Source organism: Vanellus vanellus (assembly GCF_965231255.1).
Source record: "Vanellus vanellus genome assembly, chromosome: 1".
Classification (NCBI taxonomy): domain Eukaryota; kingdom Metazoa; phylum Chordata; class Aves; order Charadriiformes; family Charadriidae; genus Vanellus; species Vanellus vanellus.
Genome location: NC_138905.1, coordinates 71,225,928 through 71,241,372, shown reverse-complemented (window position 1 = coordinate 71,241,372; position 15,445 = coordinate 71,225,928). Strand labels below are relative to the sequence as shown.

General features: G+C 38.8%; 1 protein-coding gene across 2 annotated transcripts in view; it reads left to right on the top strand.

The window, feature by feature from the left end:
* EPS8 (EGFR pathway substrate 8, signaling adaptor) overlaps positions 1-15,445 on the top strand; it is a 103,677-nt gene that overhangs the window by 85,858 nt on the left and 2,374 nt on the right. For both annotated transcript variants that reach the window (XM_082498343.1, XM_082498344.1), the window contains exons 16-20: positions 203-314; positions 1,210-1,353; positions 9,057-9,294; positions 12,811-12,991; positions 13,433-13,562. In XM_082498343.1, the coding sequence (XP_082354469.1) occupies positions 203-314; positions 1,210-1,353; positions 9,057-9,294; positions 12,811-12,991; positions 13,433-13,562 (805 nt within the window). The remainder of the gene's footprint in view (positions 1-202; positions 315-1,209; positions 1,354-9,056; positions 9,295-12,810; positions 12,992-13,432; positions 13,563-15,445) is intronic.

Sequence of the window (15,445 nt, the reverse complement as noted above, 5' to 3'; positions counted from 1 at the left end):
AATGGCTTTTCTTTTGTTACTTTTTTCTTTTTTTTTTTTTTTTGGCACTTAAATCAGTGTGTTATGAATAGCAGCATCATGTTATGGTGGGGTGGGTTTTTTTGTTTAATTGTTTTGCAGGTTGTTGGAAGAGAGTGTTTTGTCTGAGGTTTTTATTTGCTCGAATGTCTCACTGAACAATAGTCTGATCTTTGCTTTGCAGAAACTATGAAGCACACAGTAAAGCACAGACCAAGAAATATGCCAAATGCAAGTACGAATTTATGGCAAGAAACAACAGTGAGCTTTCTGTCATGAAAGAAGAGATTGTAGAGGTAATTTTTTTTTTGCAAAGAGAAAATGTGAATTTCTGGTACTACTCAAAGCTGAGGGCACCCTTCTGTGGACAGCGTGGCTGTCCTTAATGATTACTTCAATGTGTTTGATTTCTCTCATAATATAGAAAATTCAATTAATTTGTTTTGCATCACAGACAGGATAAACGGAAATTCTGTGCTGACTTATGAATTGATGCTGTAGAGATCCATGCTAGAAATATATTTGTTTCTTCCATCTTCTCTGTTGTTGCTTTTAAAAACCTCATTAAGTAGTATTTCAGTAACTGGCTCTGGCAAACACCGTCTGTGTATGCACAGCGTGTGTTGAAAGACTGTCCTTGCTTGGGAGAGTTGGTACCCTGAAAGCTAGACACAAAGCTAGTCAGATTTTAGACTTCACCTGGCCACCCTGTTCCAGTTCCCTGTTTACGCTGAAGTGCAGTCTCTGCAAATTTGGGCTCTCCTAGAATGATGTACTTTTCCTCGGGTTATCGGTAGTTACTCATTCCTTTTGTCAGCAGCATACAGGTTGCAGAGATGGCAGCCTCTCTGCGCAAGTATTTGATTTTCATTCTGCTCTCTTATCCAGCCCGTGTCTGAGTTTACAGAGGTTCATTACACACTTTTCTTCCGTATCCTTTCTTCAGAGCCACATTTTGAAAAGTACAGTACAACCACGTAGAATTAATGATAGTGATAATCAAGGAAGCCTAGAGGGGTTTCTTGGGGACATCTGTGTAAGATCTGTTGGCAGTTGCAGGATCTTGCAAAATTATGGTTTTGTTTTGAAGTGATGCGCGGTCTAAGTACTGGCAGCAAGAAAGTGGGAAAAAAAAAAAAACAACCAACCAAACAAAACCCACTATGCAATTAACTTACTAAATTATTTCAGATTCTGGATGACAGAAAGCAGTGGTGGAAAGTTCAGAATAAAAGTGGCAGCACAGGCTTTGTGCCAAACAACATTTTGGACCCTCTGAGGAATCAAGAAGGTGCTCTAGGATGGTCAGAGCCTGCATTTACCCGCACCATCCAGGTACCGTGCGCTCCTTGGGAGCAAAACTTTCTTTTGAAGTGTGCATGTGTGCGTGTGGAGGAGGAATAGTTCCCCAGCAAAGCTAAAATATCTGCATGTTACACTATTACGTCAGAAGTTTTATATTTCATGTACAGGCTGAGGCTGATTTCTGTATTGCGTAGAGTCTAACATGAGAATAAAGCTGATAGAGAAACAGCAAAATGTTTTCCTTTAAGGTTTGGTGGTTTTTTTTTTTTCCGCTTATTTGCTTAGAGCTGGTAATTTCAATCCTAATGGATGTGTATGCATTTATTTTAATTGCAAATATCCTTTGTGGATTGGTAGCTGTTGATGCCAAAGAAGGAGTTTGAATTATTTAAGGTAGGGTCATCTTTGTTTCTCCTAGGAGAGCAAACGCTAGCTTTTCTTTTTATTTTCTCTCTTTGTGTGTCTCTATCTTAGTCTTGAATTTATTTAATTATTGTAATTTTGGAATCATAAAAAATAGGCGTCTTTGCTTTTGAATTCACAAAGCAGGTATTTTTCAATTACTATGCCTGTGCATCAATAGCACTCTATTCTCCTGACCTAATTTCATTTTTCTTTCTTTCATGTTGTGGTGTGGAATTAAGATTTTTTTGTTGTTGTTGTTTCTTTTATATGTTGAACAGAATTCGAGGGTAAAATATTAAAGAATAAAAATCTTACATTGCTGCAATTGTCCACCTGAGTAAGGATATAGAGGATAAAGTTGTAATGTCTATTTTAGAAAACATTTAAGTGGGCTGGAGGCTCATAAAATAAGAGGTGGTATTTTCTGAGACCCCTTTCTTCCCTTTTATGTCTAATGATATTGAAAGGTTAGGCAAACAAGTTCGGATTAAGCAGAAATTCCAGGCCTGCCTCTGTATCAGACTTTCTCAGTCCAAACGCAAACCAAACTTCTGTTGAAACTTGCAGTTAAACTTAATTTAATTTAATCTGATATTCATTCCTTGTGCCTGCACACTCCAGCTGATGATTGAAAACCGAGAAATTCCATAATGTTACTGTTGACTGTCTCTGCTGCAGACTCATCTAAAAGCCCCAGTTGAAAGTGTTGCTGTGCTGGATTCTGTCTGCACAGCTATCACGAAAGCTGCAGCTTTGCAGTATTTCCAGTATTGCCATGGATATGGAAAATCTCTTGAGAAACGGGTCCTATGTTATTTCTGGCACAATAATGTGGTAGACCTGTCTTGAGCTTGGTGGGCTTGAATCAGACTGTTTCTGAGTTTTTCCTATCCTTAATTGTTTGCCTATGACATATGAGCTCATTCTAAATTGATTATGGTTTTTGCCTGTGTGTGAAATGAAGCATGCATCTAGAGTGCTTTCCAAATCCCGTTTTAAAGATCTGACTTTTTTTGCTTTGGGTGCATGTCATTTTGTGTGTTTGGAATTTGCCAAGAAATCCCGAGCAGACAGACTATAGTTTTGAATAGAGGTCCTTACACTATTCTTTGTAATGCACTGCAGGTTTTGAAGTTTTCTGTTTGAAATAATGACATGACATGGGAAATAACAAAGTAATCATTTTCACAAAGCATACTCCGTGGACCTATGAAAATCAGGGTCAGAGAACAACATTTAAGATAATTTTGTTTCTTTACCTTCTGGCAGCTTGTTTCCTACAGTCCATGGTTTGTTTTGTTTGTAGCTTTGTCATATTCAAATGTGAGCTTGAAATACTGTGAAATTATTTAGGAATATAATGAGTTAGACAGGAGAAAGGGGGTCTTTATCAAGATGCATCAGTAATGCTGTTCTTAAGTTTATGGTGACTATTACAATTCTAGCACTCCTGAGCATCCTCATTTGCCTCTTTCCCTGTGATAGATACACGGTTCATTTGGCATCTGTTTGCATAACCCTATTTATTTTCATAACAGCGCTAGGAGACATTGTGGCTATTTCAGAGAGAAATGAGGCATTGAAGGGATGACTGCCTTGCCCAAGGTCAAGCAGGAGAACTTGTGGGTAGAGCAGGAAACTGAAGCGGTTCCTATCAGTGCCTTTGCCAGAGCCTGAATGGGAGCAGGCTCAGTGCCCGGCGCTGGGTGGCTTTTGCCGGTCTCCTAAGTCGTCTTTGGTTTTGGAAAGACTGCTTTCAAAGTAGCCTGTCTGCTGCGGTGAGCGCCTTGGTCGGCTTCGAGCCGCAGATAAGTGTTATGTACAAGGCCAGCGTGTTTCTTTACAGACCGATGGCCTTCAAAGCACAGCTGGCCAAAGGATGTTTCCCAGTTATTAGGAAGGATTAAGGATTCCATTGAAAGAGATTTTTTTTGTTTGTTTGTTTGATTATGCAAGACAGACACACTTTCTCTGAGAGATGGATGCATCGTTATCACAATTATTCTCGGAGCTACGTATTTTACTCTTGCTCTGCAACCTCTCCTAGTGACCTTGGAGTCCACACACTAGATTAGATCCTGATTTTTCTCTCCGTCCCCTTCAGACTCCAGGTCCCAGATAGTTACTTTAAAGAACTGAATTGTCTAAGATGATACTTGCAGGAACATTGCAAGCAATATCCTAGTTATTTTGTCATCTTAGCGAGCCAGAGGCTGTAACATTGTCTTCCTTCTGGTCAGCTGAATTAGTTCCAGGAAAACGGTATTTTTGCTTGTTTGGTACTTTTGCACATTTAGGAGAGCATTTTGCTGACTGTTTGTTTTCCACTAATGTTAATTATTGATTATCAGAGTTTCCTGTGGTGTTGGTCGTTTAGTCTGCCTTTTTGTTGTGAACCAACAGTGGTACTTCACCATCCTATTATATATAAATGTAAACAAGCACTCTGATTTCTTCTTTTGTAGAAGTATTGCTGGTGGACCTAAAAAATAATTAATCATAGTATTTCCTATTGACTGTGCATTTTTTTAACTTTTTTAAATGCTTTTGAAAAAGAAACGGGAGGAACATAATTAGGATAGAGGTGTGTATCTTGGTGGGCGTGTTAATTAATCTCATGACACCATTTGTGAGGTGAGACAATTATGTCATCAGTGATGCGTATAAAATCGCAAGGCACAGAGAGTAAATGTTAAGCCAAATACAGTCCTGTGGTCTTATAAAAAAAAACAAACATGACTCTCCACAGAATTGTGATAGTGTATCTAAGAGGGGTTTTCATGGTATGTAAACACCAAGACAGAAATCTCCCCCTCACTTGGGACAAGTGTCCTTTGCATTTCTTGGCAATTTGCCATCAAAACCTTTCTTTCAAGTCTCTTTGTTTAGCACCTCACTTAAAATATCTCTGTGGGAAGTAGTTTCCCCTCAAGCGTAGCATTTGTGCTCCAAGTTAGTGTCATAGTATTATACCCATCTTTTGCCAACTGGTGTCTTTCCTGCAGATCATGAAGTGTTTGATGATGAACAGATGCAGTTGCCAGGTATTCATTTTGCAGTGGCCAAAGACATGTCATAATTTTTGACCAAGAGCCAGTATCTCTTTTACCTCATTTCATATCAAATGCTCTTTAAAGTTGCCATCAGACCAAGACTATGATGGCTTTAAAAAAACAAACAAACAAAAAAAAGGTTGTTTCCTGTCCAGTTCAACATTGATCCAATCCCAAATTACGGGATGCCACTTATTATACAAAAATGTACTGAACAGTTGTAAAAAGGGTTTAATAAATGATAGGAATTAAAAGTCCCCAGTTTGGCCATAATTTTTTTTCTTTTATTAAGAAATGGGGACTAATCCTAGCTAATACTAATTTGAATAAGTAAATTCCATCTAAATTTCTCCTTCTTCTGTCCCAATGTACTACTTGCTTTCTGGCAAGGTTCAAGCAAGGCAGGTTTATAAATCCAATAAAACCATACATTCTTTACACCCCGCAAAGAGCTAGTTGGGTGACTTGTAATGGGATTTTAATAGGCAGATGTTTGGTGGACTCAGCTATTACGCAAAGTCAAAGGAAACTCTGGCAAAAGACCTCGCTTGAAATTTGCTCTTCCAATCTTGGGTGCCTCATTGGCCCTTTTGGGTGAAGACAAGTAGTTGGTTCCCTCTTCTCTCTTAAAATGAGTCTCAAGAAAACATCCCAACCACAATGCTGTTGACAAAACTGAGGCCGAACACTCTGCAGCCTTCTTGGCGAATTCCTGTCACTGTGCAAACAGGAATGTGGCACTAAAATGTTTGGAAAGAGAGTAAATGTGAAGCTCTGTGTCTGTGTTAACTTCATGAGAGCATTTCCCAGCGCTAATGCTAATTATGGTTGTATCCAATGCCTCTTTAATGCTAAGTCTGTATTTGCCATAGTTTGAATACACATATTCACTTTTTTGCTTCCAAAATGTTTTTGAAAATATTTTGTTCTCATTTTTTTTCCCAATGAACAAGAATTAGGCTTGATACCATTAGCACTTTTACTCAAACTTACTACTTTGCTTACATTAAAAATAGATCAAATCGTACTGAATCTTGATTTTTGACAAGGTGCAGCCTGTAGGGTGTTGAAAAAGAGCTTTGGGGCCTCTATTTTTTTCCTGTAAAAACAAAGATTTTCTGACAAAAATAAGGAGGAAAAAAAAAATCTAGTCCCAGCAAGCTTTCTGATATATGCAGATTGTTAATAAGCATGTATCTTGACGGTTCCAAATACTTTAAAGGATTTGTTCCCATTGACATGAGTTGAGGATTGCAAGTTTATTCTTAAAAGAAAAAAAAAAATGAGGAAGAAGGAAAAACAAAACCCAGAATTGTTCGTTGTTCTTACCGCTATCAGCAAATTCGTGAGAACATGTCTGTCAGCAGCGAGCTTTACCTCATTTTCTAAGCTAGCCAACGTTTCTTAAGCTAAAATAAATACATTCCTTTTTTAATACCTGCCATGACTTAATTCTTACTGTTCTACAGTTGCAAGTGTTCTATACATTCACCTTATGATCTTCAATCCATTGCCAGTTTTTTGTCTGGGTTTTGTTTTTTATTAAACCTCTTTCTCGGTTTCTGTCTGGGTAGGTGCTTTGAAAAGACCTCATTGCTTATATGGTGTCACATATATACATTTTGTAGCCAACACTCTGTTCATTATTCAAAAGAAGAAAGTGAGAATAACTCCCTATGTTATGAGTTGCTTAGTGAGTATGAAAAGGTAATTATTAGCACTGATGTTCCTTTGTTTTAAATTGCTAATGTGTATGAAATTTCAAGAATGATGTGTGACGCAGTTGTTTTTTCTTTCTAACAATACTATTTGATGTGATTTACTCCATTTTCCTCACAGCAATTGCTGGGAGAGCTGTCAGAGGTAACAAAATTACTCTTCTGATGTTGAACCTCAAAAATTACTCTTTTGCACTTGTAGTCACCAAATTCCATAGTGCATGCTTGTTTTGTTTGTAGCGATGACTAGAAGTGATGGAATGAATGTGTGGATGTCCTCAAAAGATCTGGAGTTAAAAAAAGAAGTGTTAAGAAAAGAAATGTTAACTGTGATTTGAATGTATAATTGGCTTTTGACTGTTGAACACAATTTGAAGTGTATTTCAATGTGGTTTCTTCTGTAAATTCAGAATTTGAATGATGCTTCCGGTTTAATTTTTATTTTCACTCCAGCAAGTTGTTTTGATGAGGCTTGTGATTGCAGTACAACGTGGTTTTGAAACTACATCGGTGGCATCCATTGAGAGCTATGTGTAGTGTTTAGCTACCAGTTTTTCTGGGTTATGATTGTGGTGATGTGCAGTTGATGCCTTGGTTTGTAATGAATCCACTCTGCCATAAAAAAAGCCCTGTTTTTTTCCTTGCATGTTGTTTAAAAAGATCAGGGCACACATGAGGGTACGTTGTGGGGATAACAGTCTAGCAACTGGAATCTGTGAACAAGATTTAAAAAGTATCTGAATATCATTAGAACATTTTAATATCTGTTAAAATTTTTAAATTCATTAACAAGATTTTAGATATACCATAGTACATCTATATATCAAAAATTATGGTATATTTACTATATATCTAGTAGGGCACTGTCATTTCACCAAAGGACAAGTTTCTTAAATATATATTATTCTGCTTGTTCTCTTTTATACTATGCATTTCACTTTTCTTGGCATTTGACATCTAAAAAAGCATTTATTGTCTTAACATTGAAGTAGTAGAACACAGACAAGTCAATCATGCAATTTTTTTTTAATCTTCCCACAATGCACTGCACAAGGTGGACACAAAATAATTGAGATTAATACCTTTGAACAATTAAAAGCTAAGGGGAAAAAAAAAAAAACAAAAACAAAACCAAAAAAAGTTTAATGGGGAATGTATTGTAGGACTACGTTTGCTTCAGCAGCTGACTACTACAATTTAAATGAATTTTTTTTTCCCCCAGGCTTAATTGGCTGGCCATAGAAGATGATGGGATAAAGTTTCTGCTGGTGTAACTCAGCATAGCTTAGCTGTAATGGTCCCAGTTTACATTCGCTGCAAAATGCCTTGTCCATCAGTTAGACTTACTGAGTTGGGGATTCCTGTATAAGGGCACTTGCTGACATTTAATGAAAGTTTGATTGTTGTCAGGGCAGAGATCTGCTGCTCAGATTCTGCCATATGGCTCCTACAAATATTTCCCTACTTGATCTGCCGTAAACCTTCTGCCTCCAAGGAAATGGGGAAGAGTATTTCAGGAAGGAGCAATGAATCTGGGGAATGTACTCATCTATTTTCATACCAAAGTAAGCAGACTTCTCATAACTGAGAGATGAGGCATCCCTATTGAGCAAACAAACTTTAATATTAAACTTTCAAGACGCGTTAGTCCAAAACTGCGGAGAGGGAGCAGTGTTAAAACAGTGAGATGTGGAGTTTGAACTGTTTGAAAGGAAAGGGTAGCCTTGGTTGCTTATGAGTTCTGGGCTTGTCTGTCATTGGGATTGCTTTGGGAAAATATATGCGTCTTCCTGTAACGGGTGCCATTCTAAAGGTAAAGAAGGAGAAAAGAAATTATTCCCCAAAATCATTCTTGAGACACCTGCTAGTTAGTTATTAGCAGCAAGATAATCTGCATGTTGTTAGAACGTTACGTAAAGTGGGGGAAAAGAAGAAAACAGCCCTAGTCCAAGAATTGTGGAGGAGGATTGTTTTTTTTAAATTGGTATATTGCATTGAGGTGGCATGTAGCGACCACACAGACAGCTGAAAAGGCACAAATGAAAGGGTAGGGGGAGCAGGAACCTCTTAAATGTTGTCTGCACTTCCAGAAACAATGTGTTATCCCAACCTCAGTGATGTTTGGAAGTTAGTCAAGCTTAGGTATGGCTGGCTATGTTCATTTTTCACTGTATTTTACATAAAATCTCTAAAATATACATTTTTTGCACTGATAAAGTCCAACAATTCAAAAATTTTGGAAGCTGTTAAAAAGTGCCAAGTAATAAAAGTTTGGGATTTAAAAACAATTTCATTCACAGAACTCATCTGTTTGAAAAGAAAGAAATGTGTTTCCGATGATGCCATTGCTGTGAATTTTGTGTGCGACAAAGAAGGAAATGGGTTCCAAATCGAGTTTTGGCAAATTTTTAAACTATATCTGGCTAGTCAGATGCCTTTGTATAATAAATGAAATCAGTTGGTGCAAAGCATCCTGGCATTTTCTGAAGAAACCTGGGTTTGCCTGATGTCTTGTCCTAGTTTTGCTGTCAAACTGAGTCTCTCTGCATCTTTTCAGAAACAAAGGACGGACTATGTTGCGAAGCAACCTGATCCAGTTCCTGCTACTCCTTCGCCACCTCCAACACCCGCTCCTGTCCCCGTGGCTGTCCCCCTCCCTCCTAGCGCACCAGCACCTATCCCGGTTCCCGTGCCCAAAGCACCAGCAACCATCAGCCGCCAAAGCAGCACCTCTAGCGACAGCGGTGGTAGTGTTGCACGAGACACTCAGAAGCAGAAGCAAGTTCCTGTGGATCGTAAGTTTGTCTAAGAAGCAAGCAAAAATGTATTTCTCCCATTCCTGTGTCTTTTGCTAAATCCTTAAATTCCTTAAAACCTTGTGTTTCAGGTAAACGTTTATAAAATATTTAGCTTTAACCCTATGTTTAAAACACGTTTTGTATGTGTGTGTGTGTTCTGACCCTCGCTGATCACAATGGTAAGCAGGGACAAAACACTTCTGTGCTTGTCCCAGTCCTTAATCCTCTCCTTTTATGACTCTCTGGGATCTTCAGTCAGTGGTTTTCAACACTGCAATTGCCCATGCTGGTATTCTGGCTAATGTACATTTTCCGCCTGAACTGACTGCTGCATTACAATCTAAATTGCTTTTAAAATTGATTAGGCTTTTTTTTTTACACTTCTGTCCCTGGTCATCCATTCTGAAACACGCGTCCAAGGCTTGCACGAAGACTTATGGGTCTGGCTGATGAATAGGATCCATCTTGTAATGGTGTTGTAGGAAACTCCTCTTATAATCAAGTCCCCTTAGCTTGGTCAAAGCGACAGCAGCTGGCAGGCCACTGAGCAAACTTCCACGTCCTTGTCTTAGGAGCATGAGGGAACGTACCCCATAGCACTTTAGCTGGAAACACACGGTAACCTGCATCCAGCAGTGTGTGGCAGTCATGAAAAGTTCTGATTTAAGGCCACGTTGTCAATATAAAGCCTAACTGATGCTGAGGGTCCTACTCTGTATTGAAAGTTTGGTTAGGAGAATTTTGCTTAAATTACATTTAGGACAGAAATTATTGACTAATGTGATTGCTTGGCTTAAAAAGAACTTGTAGGCAAGCATTTGCTATAGCTTTTAAAGTAATAGCTGTTAAAATAATGACCTTTTTGCAGTTCAAGAGTTGGCAGCTTATCCCGTCCTCTGCCTTCCCTGCCTTATCAGAAAATCCCACTTCCACCTGAGGTAAAAACTGGCACCGGGTGTACTTCTTTCTGCAGAAGGGCTTCTTTTCCCTCCTGTCCCCAGTGGATGGGAAGCGTGCCGACTTGGATAACCACCCTCTGTGGGTGGAGCCTGCTTTGACCTTGCCTGGTGGTAGGCAAGATCTTGCCTAAGCTCTGAATTCAGGAAGGCTCTGGGACCTTTTTGGTATTTTCGCATAACAGAGTGGCTGACTGGAAATTATAAATGGAGAACAGCCTGGCAGGAGGAACAGGCTTCACTACCATTTCCCAAAGAAACAGTAGGGCCAGCTTCTGCCTTTGTCCCATTTTGGGCAGTTTGTTATCTACATAAAATCATAAACCCCAGCAGTTATAAAAGATGTGGAAAGTGAGGGTGAATTTCACACACACGTGCACAAAAAATGATCAATTTATTTCCATCTAAGGACATTGCATGCCATAGCAGTTGCGTTTCCTTGAATCCGCTATGGCCTTCTCTATCCATTACAGATGGAAAATGCGAAGACCATCCCGGCTTCAGGTACAGGGCTTGAGGTGTGAAGGGCTGTTGTAGACTTAAGTGGTTACAAGACATCTCTTGCCCTCTCAGCCTCCGCTGAGGCCCTGGGCCGTGCACAAGAGCTCCTGTGCCCTCTGGGGAGCTCCGTCTCTCAAGCCCAATTAATGGGCTTCAGGTACCTCCCAGTCCTCGCAGAATAGCTGCCTCTCCAAAGGTGATGGGCAACCCTGCCTGTATGCCCACTGCCCAAATGCCCACCTGAACCCTGCAGAGAACACGGGACGTAGTCCCTGCTTCACACCGAGGGAATCTTGTTTAGCAACACTAAGAATCTGTTATCTAGCAGCTAAATATTTATCTTTTGATATAGTCTTGGTCTAGGTAAAACATAAACCTTTCAAAATCTGTGTAAATAGAAGGAAGATAGCAGTTTTCTCTCTCTCTTCCTCTTTGGGAAAATATCTGATGCACGCTTCGATAACATTGCCTAAAGGCTTTACTTGTATATCCCATCTCAGACCTTCACATATCACTGAGCACATGTCATTTTGACTTCTGATTCACACTCTGGGGGAAAAGACCCGACACAATATGGCCTGAATGCCTCAAATATTTTACTAGAGATATTTTGTCCACTTTCAACCCGGGGCGATTTTGTAAGGGAAAAAAGAAAATGGCTAAAACAAGGATTTTTCTTTTTTGTTGGGGTGATTTAAAAAATAATTCTAAAAGCCTATGTAAATCTTGCTTTTATTTGTCTAACTGGCTAGAGATGTTGATCCTTGGAGACATTTTGGGAGAATATAAAAGGAAAGTAGAAAAAGAAACATTTTTGCTATCTTATGCTTTCTTCCTATTGAAATTGTGGTGTTTTCCTCTGTTGCTATCAGTGTAATGGGAGAAAAGTAATAACTTTTGCCATCTGAGTGCATCAGAGGAAGGTGCTGTAGTTACTCTTTGTTTATCAAAGTGAGAAGGTTGAATAATGATGGCTAAAAATATAATGGTAAGGAAATCCTGAGAATTTTTGAGATCATTTAAAGTTGTGCGTCAAAGGATTTTTATGGTTATTCCAGAGTTACTGCATGGACAGTTTAACTGTGCTAAATCAGGATCTTCTCTGTGCCCACCCTTTTGGGTTCTACCTATTTTTGTGAAATTATCCATAGAACTTTTTATATGCATTTTAAACAATTTTCAGTATCATTATAATTGATTTTGTTGAAATGCACGAAAAGCATTTCAGTTTGTTTCCTGCTAATGACCAGCAACTGAACTAAATGCTTCAGACAAATGGGTTCTGTGGGGCAGCAAATTTGTACAGTTTTGTTTAAAAAAAAAAAAAAAAGTCTTGCCCAATTCCTGTGTCTCTGGTGAGAGCAACTACTTTTTATTTTTTTCCTTCTTCTTTTTTTAAGGCAAAGTGTGGCATTGTTTCAGCTAACCAGTCACTGCAGGCTTGGAGTCAATTCGAATTTCTTAAAAAACCTTCAAGAATGTGATCACTGTAATAGCTTATTGGATGTAAGGTGATCTGTGTCAGCAGCAGTGAATTTTTTTTGCCTACCTTGATTTGCACTAAGAAGTTGAGCTTTCAATTAAAAAATGTTTGTGGAAAGTGCTGTCTTTCCACTGTGTAAGCAATCTTACATTCTTCATCATCTTATCTGTTTTCATTTTTAAAATATCTTGCTTCTATTTGAAGAAACGCAGACTATGACAATTGAATAACTCTCCATGCCCATTTTCTTCACAGCTCGGGTGCTGTCAGACTGATCTACACCCCTGTGCAACATCAAGCTCATGTCCTCTTTCTAGAGTCTCAGTTGAATTTTGGTGTTTTGGTTTTTTTTTTTGCTTTTGTTTTGTTTTGCAAAAAGAGGAGTGGGAATATTGAAATTTTCCCTGGAGAAAAAGGAGAATAATAATTCAGTCAGATCTAGTGAATGAATCTGTAAAGAAAAAAAAAAAAAAACACAACAAAAGATTTAAAGTGCAGTATAAGAAGTGACATGACTTTGATAAAGCAACCCAGGGAATAACTTCTGCTCCTGTGGGACATCTCTCTCTCTAGGCAGGAAATCGCAGATGGAGGAGGTGCAGGATGAACTTGTTCACCGACTCACCATCGGCCGGAGCGCTGCCCAGAGGAAGTTCCACGTGCCACGACCGAACATCCCGGTAGTCAACATCACTTACGACTCTTCGCCTGAGGATGTGAAAGCGTGGTTGCAGTCCAAAGGATTCAACCCTGTGTAAGTTTGAAGGCAAATGTAAAAAAACTTCTTAAAATTCGTTTCCTGTCAGCAATTAGGATATGGTCTGCCCGCTTTTTAAAATCAAGCAGCCTTCTGAAAATCAAGACACGTCAGCTGCACCCTTGGAAAAAAGAATTTTTTTTTACATATATATATATATATATTTATGTATATATGTGTGTAGGTAATGTATATCCACATATATCAATGTGATTATAGAGTTATAGATATATTTAGGGGAAAAAAAATACATATATTAGCCTCCACCAAAAGGTACTTGTTATAACAGATACTGAATTGACTTCAAGAGGTCTGTTGCATTGAGTTTTGTCTTGATTTAGTAGGCCTATCTGAGACAACGTGGGATGAAGCCAGCCTGCTTCTCTCCTTTGGCTAGTGTATTTTTGCTTATTGTTTGTTCTCTTGGTGTGACCCCAGGACTGTCAACAGCCTTGGCGTGCTGACGGGTGCTCAGCTTTTCTCCCTCAATAAAGAGGAACTGAAGACCGTTTGTCCAGAAGGGTCTAGAGTCTACAGCCAAATTACGGTACAGAAATCTGCCTTGGAGGTATGTATAACTCTTCTTACTCACCTAATGCTGGGTCTTTGCTTTTGAACCTATAGAAATAAATAGCTATTTCTGCAAGACAGCTGGCTTTTTCTCAGGTCCCATCATGTTGATAAGGATTATTTGTACCTGAGTTATTTGTTATTAATCCATTGAAATGGCATCTGCCAAAACACCAGGTGGGATATCCCCCCACTTCTAAAGTGGACACAACAAACACACAAAGTGTTAGGAAACAGTCCATGGTAGTAATCAAGTTTAAGACTGTAATCAGGCTGCAAGAAGACAAAATGAACCGAAAAGGGAAAACAATAGGAGTGAGTAAAATGCTGTTTTTATTGCCTCTTGCTTTTCCTGGTGCTTGGACAAATAGATACTCCTGGCGCTTTTGGTGGTGGTGAATTAGTTTTGCTTTATCTTTGTAGAGGAGATTTGATTTATTAGGTTTGAGAAAGTGGTAGAGTGAGCTCACTGTTGAATCTTGAGGCCTTTCAGGTCAAACACTGGGGGCACCTGTATTTTGGTGGGTTCCTAAGCGGGGGAAAACACATTTGACACTGTGCTAGCAGAATTACTGAGCTAAGGATAAAAGTATTGTATGCCTCTATTCATTGCTCTGTTGCAGTTTGCTTTAATTACAGTAGTATTGTTCCTTAAACACCTTAAAAGCTTGTATACAGAATTGGGCTAGGGAGAACGCTTACCAATTTTAAATGAGGAAAATTGCAGGTGCATCTACTTATTTTTTAAAAACTTGCTGTGGCAAGTAATGGACTCGATACTGTCTGGAGGTGAGACTAGCCCACATGAGGAGCTATATTCTTCACAACCTGTTTAAAAGAAAATAGTGAAGACGTTTAAAATGTGTTTCTATCCCCTCATGAAGCTGGGGCTGTTTTGCCCCAATGATTTTAAACTTTTAACTACCAGGCATATTTTTAAGGACAAGTTTATGATGATGCATGTTTTACAATATAGCTGATCAGTGTGGATCAGAGTGTCTTGCTTTCTAACGCTGTTAAACTCACTTTAATCCCCTTCTTCAAGCTGTTTTCCGGTGAGAGGAAGGGAGAAATATTTCACTTTTATTCTTGGGAATATATGTCACTACAGTCCAGTGCAATCCATCATTTCCTAGTGAAGATGTATGTGTATTCTTCAACTTTTCTGGAATGTCAACGATCTTACTTCAGTTTCATAAATAAGGCTTCTGTGTACAGAGATGGAAGTGCCTTTGTGGTGGAAGTCGGTTTGAAAAGCAGAGATGCACTGGGTGGTAGAAGTCTGTCCTTTTTTCCGCCGTGCTGTTATTCTGCTTGCCTCAGTTCACTCTAGCTCTGTAGGAAACTGGACAGTCAAACCTTGTGTAATAAATGCTCGACAAGTGTTAATAAACAGGTACTGAGAGTTTAACAAGGTCATTGGATTTTGTTAGTGAAAAGGTAATTGAAACATGTATTTCTGCCTAAGTTATTTGAGTTTTAAATGATGGATTTCAGAATGCATGCGATTCCTGATAGTTTTAGCCTGTTGTTTGCTGAATTACCCAAAACATTAAGATGCATCTTCCTTTCTATCCCTGTAATATTCTAAGTCGCAGGGTTTAGGAAGGCTGCCCTTGTTTAAGAGAAGCTATAGGAATATGAGTATCACAGCCAAAATGTCTACATATGACCTAGCAAAGATGAGCTTGTGTGTTCTAAGCAGAGCTATGTTCTTACTGCCCAAACTAGAAACACTTCTAATAAGAGAAGCATTTAAGCACACACATACTTTTACCAGTGTCGGGCCTATTTTACAATTGAATGTTTTTTATAAGCAGTTACTGAGTTATGGGTTTGACCACCATAATTGTCCTACATGATTAATCAGTGTCAAATTTT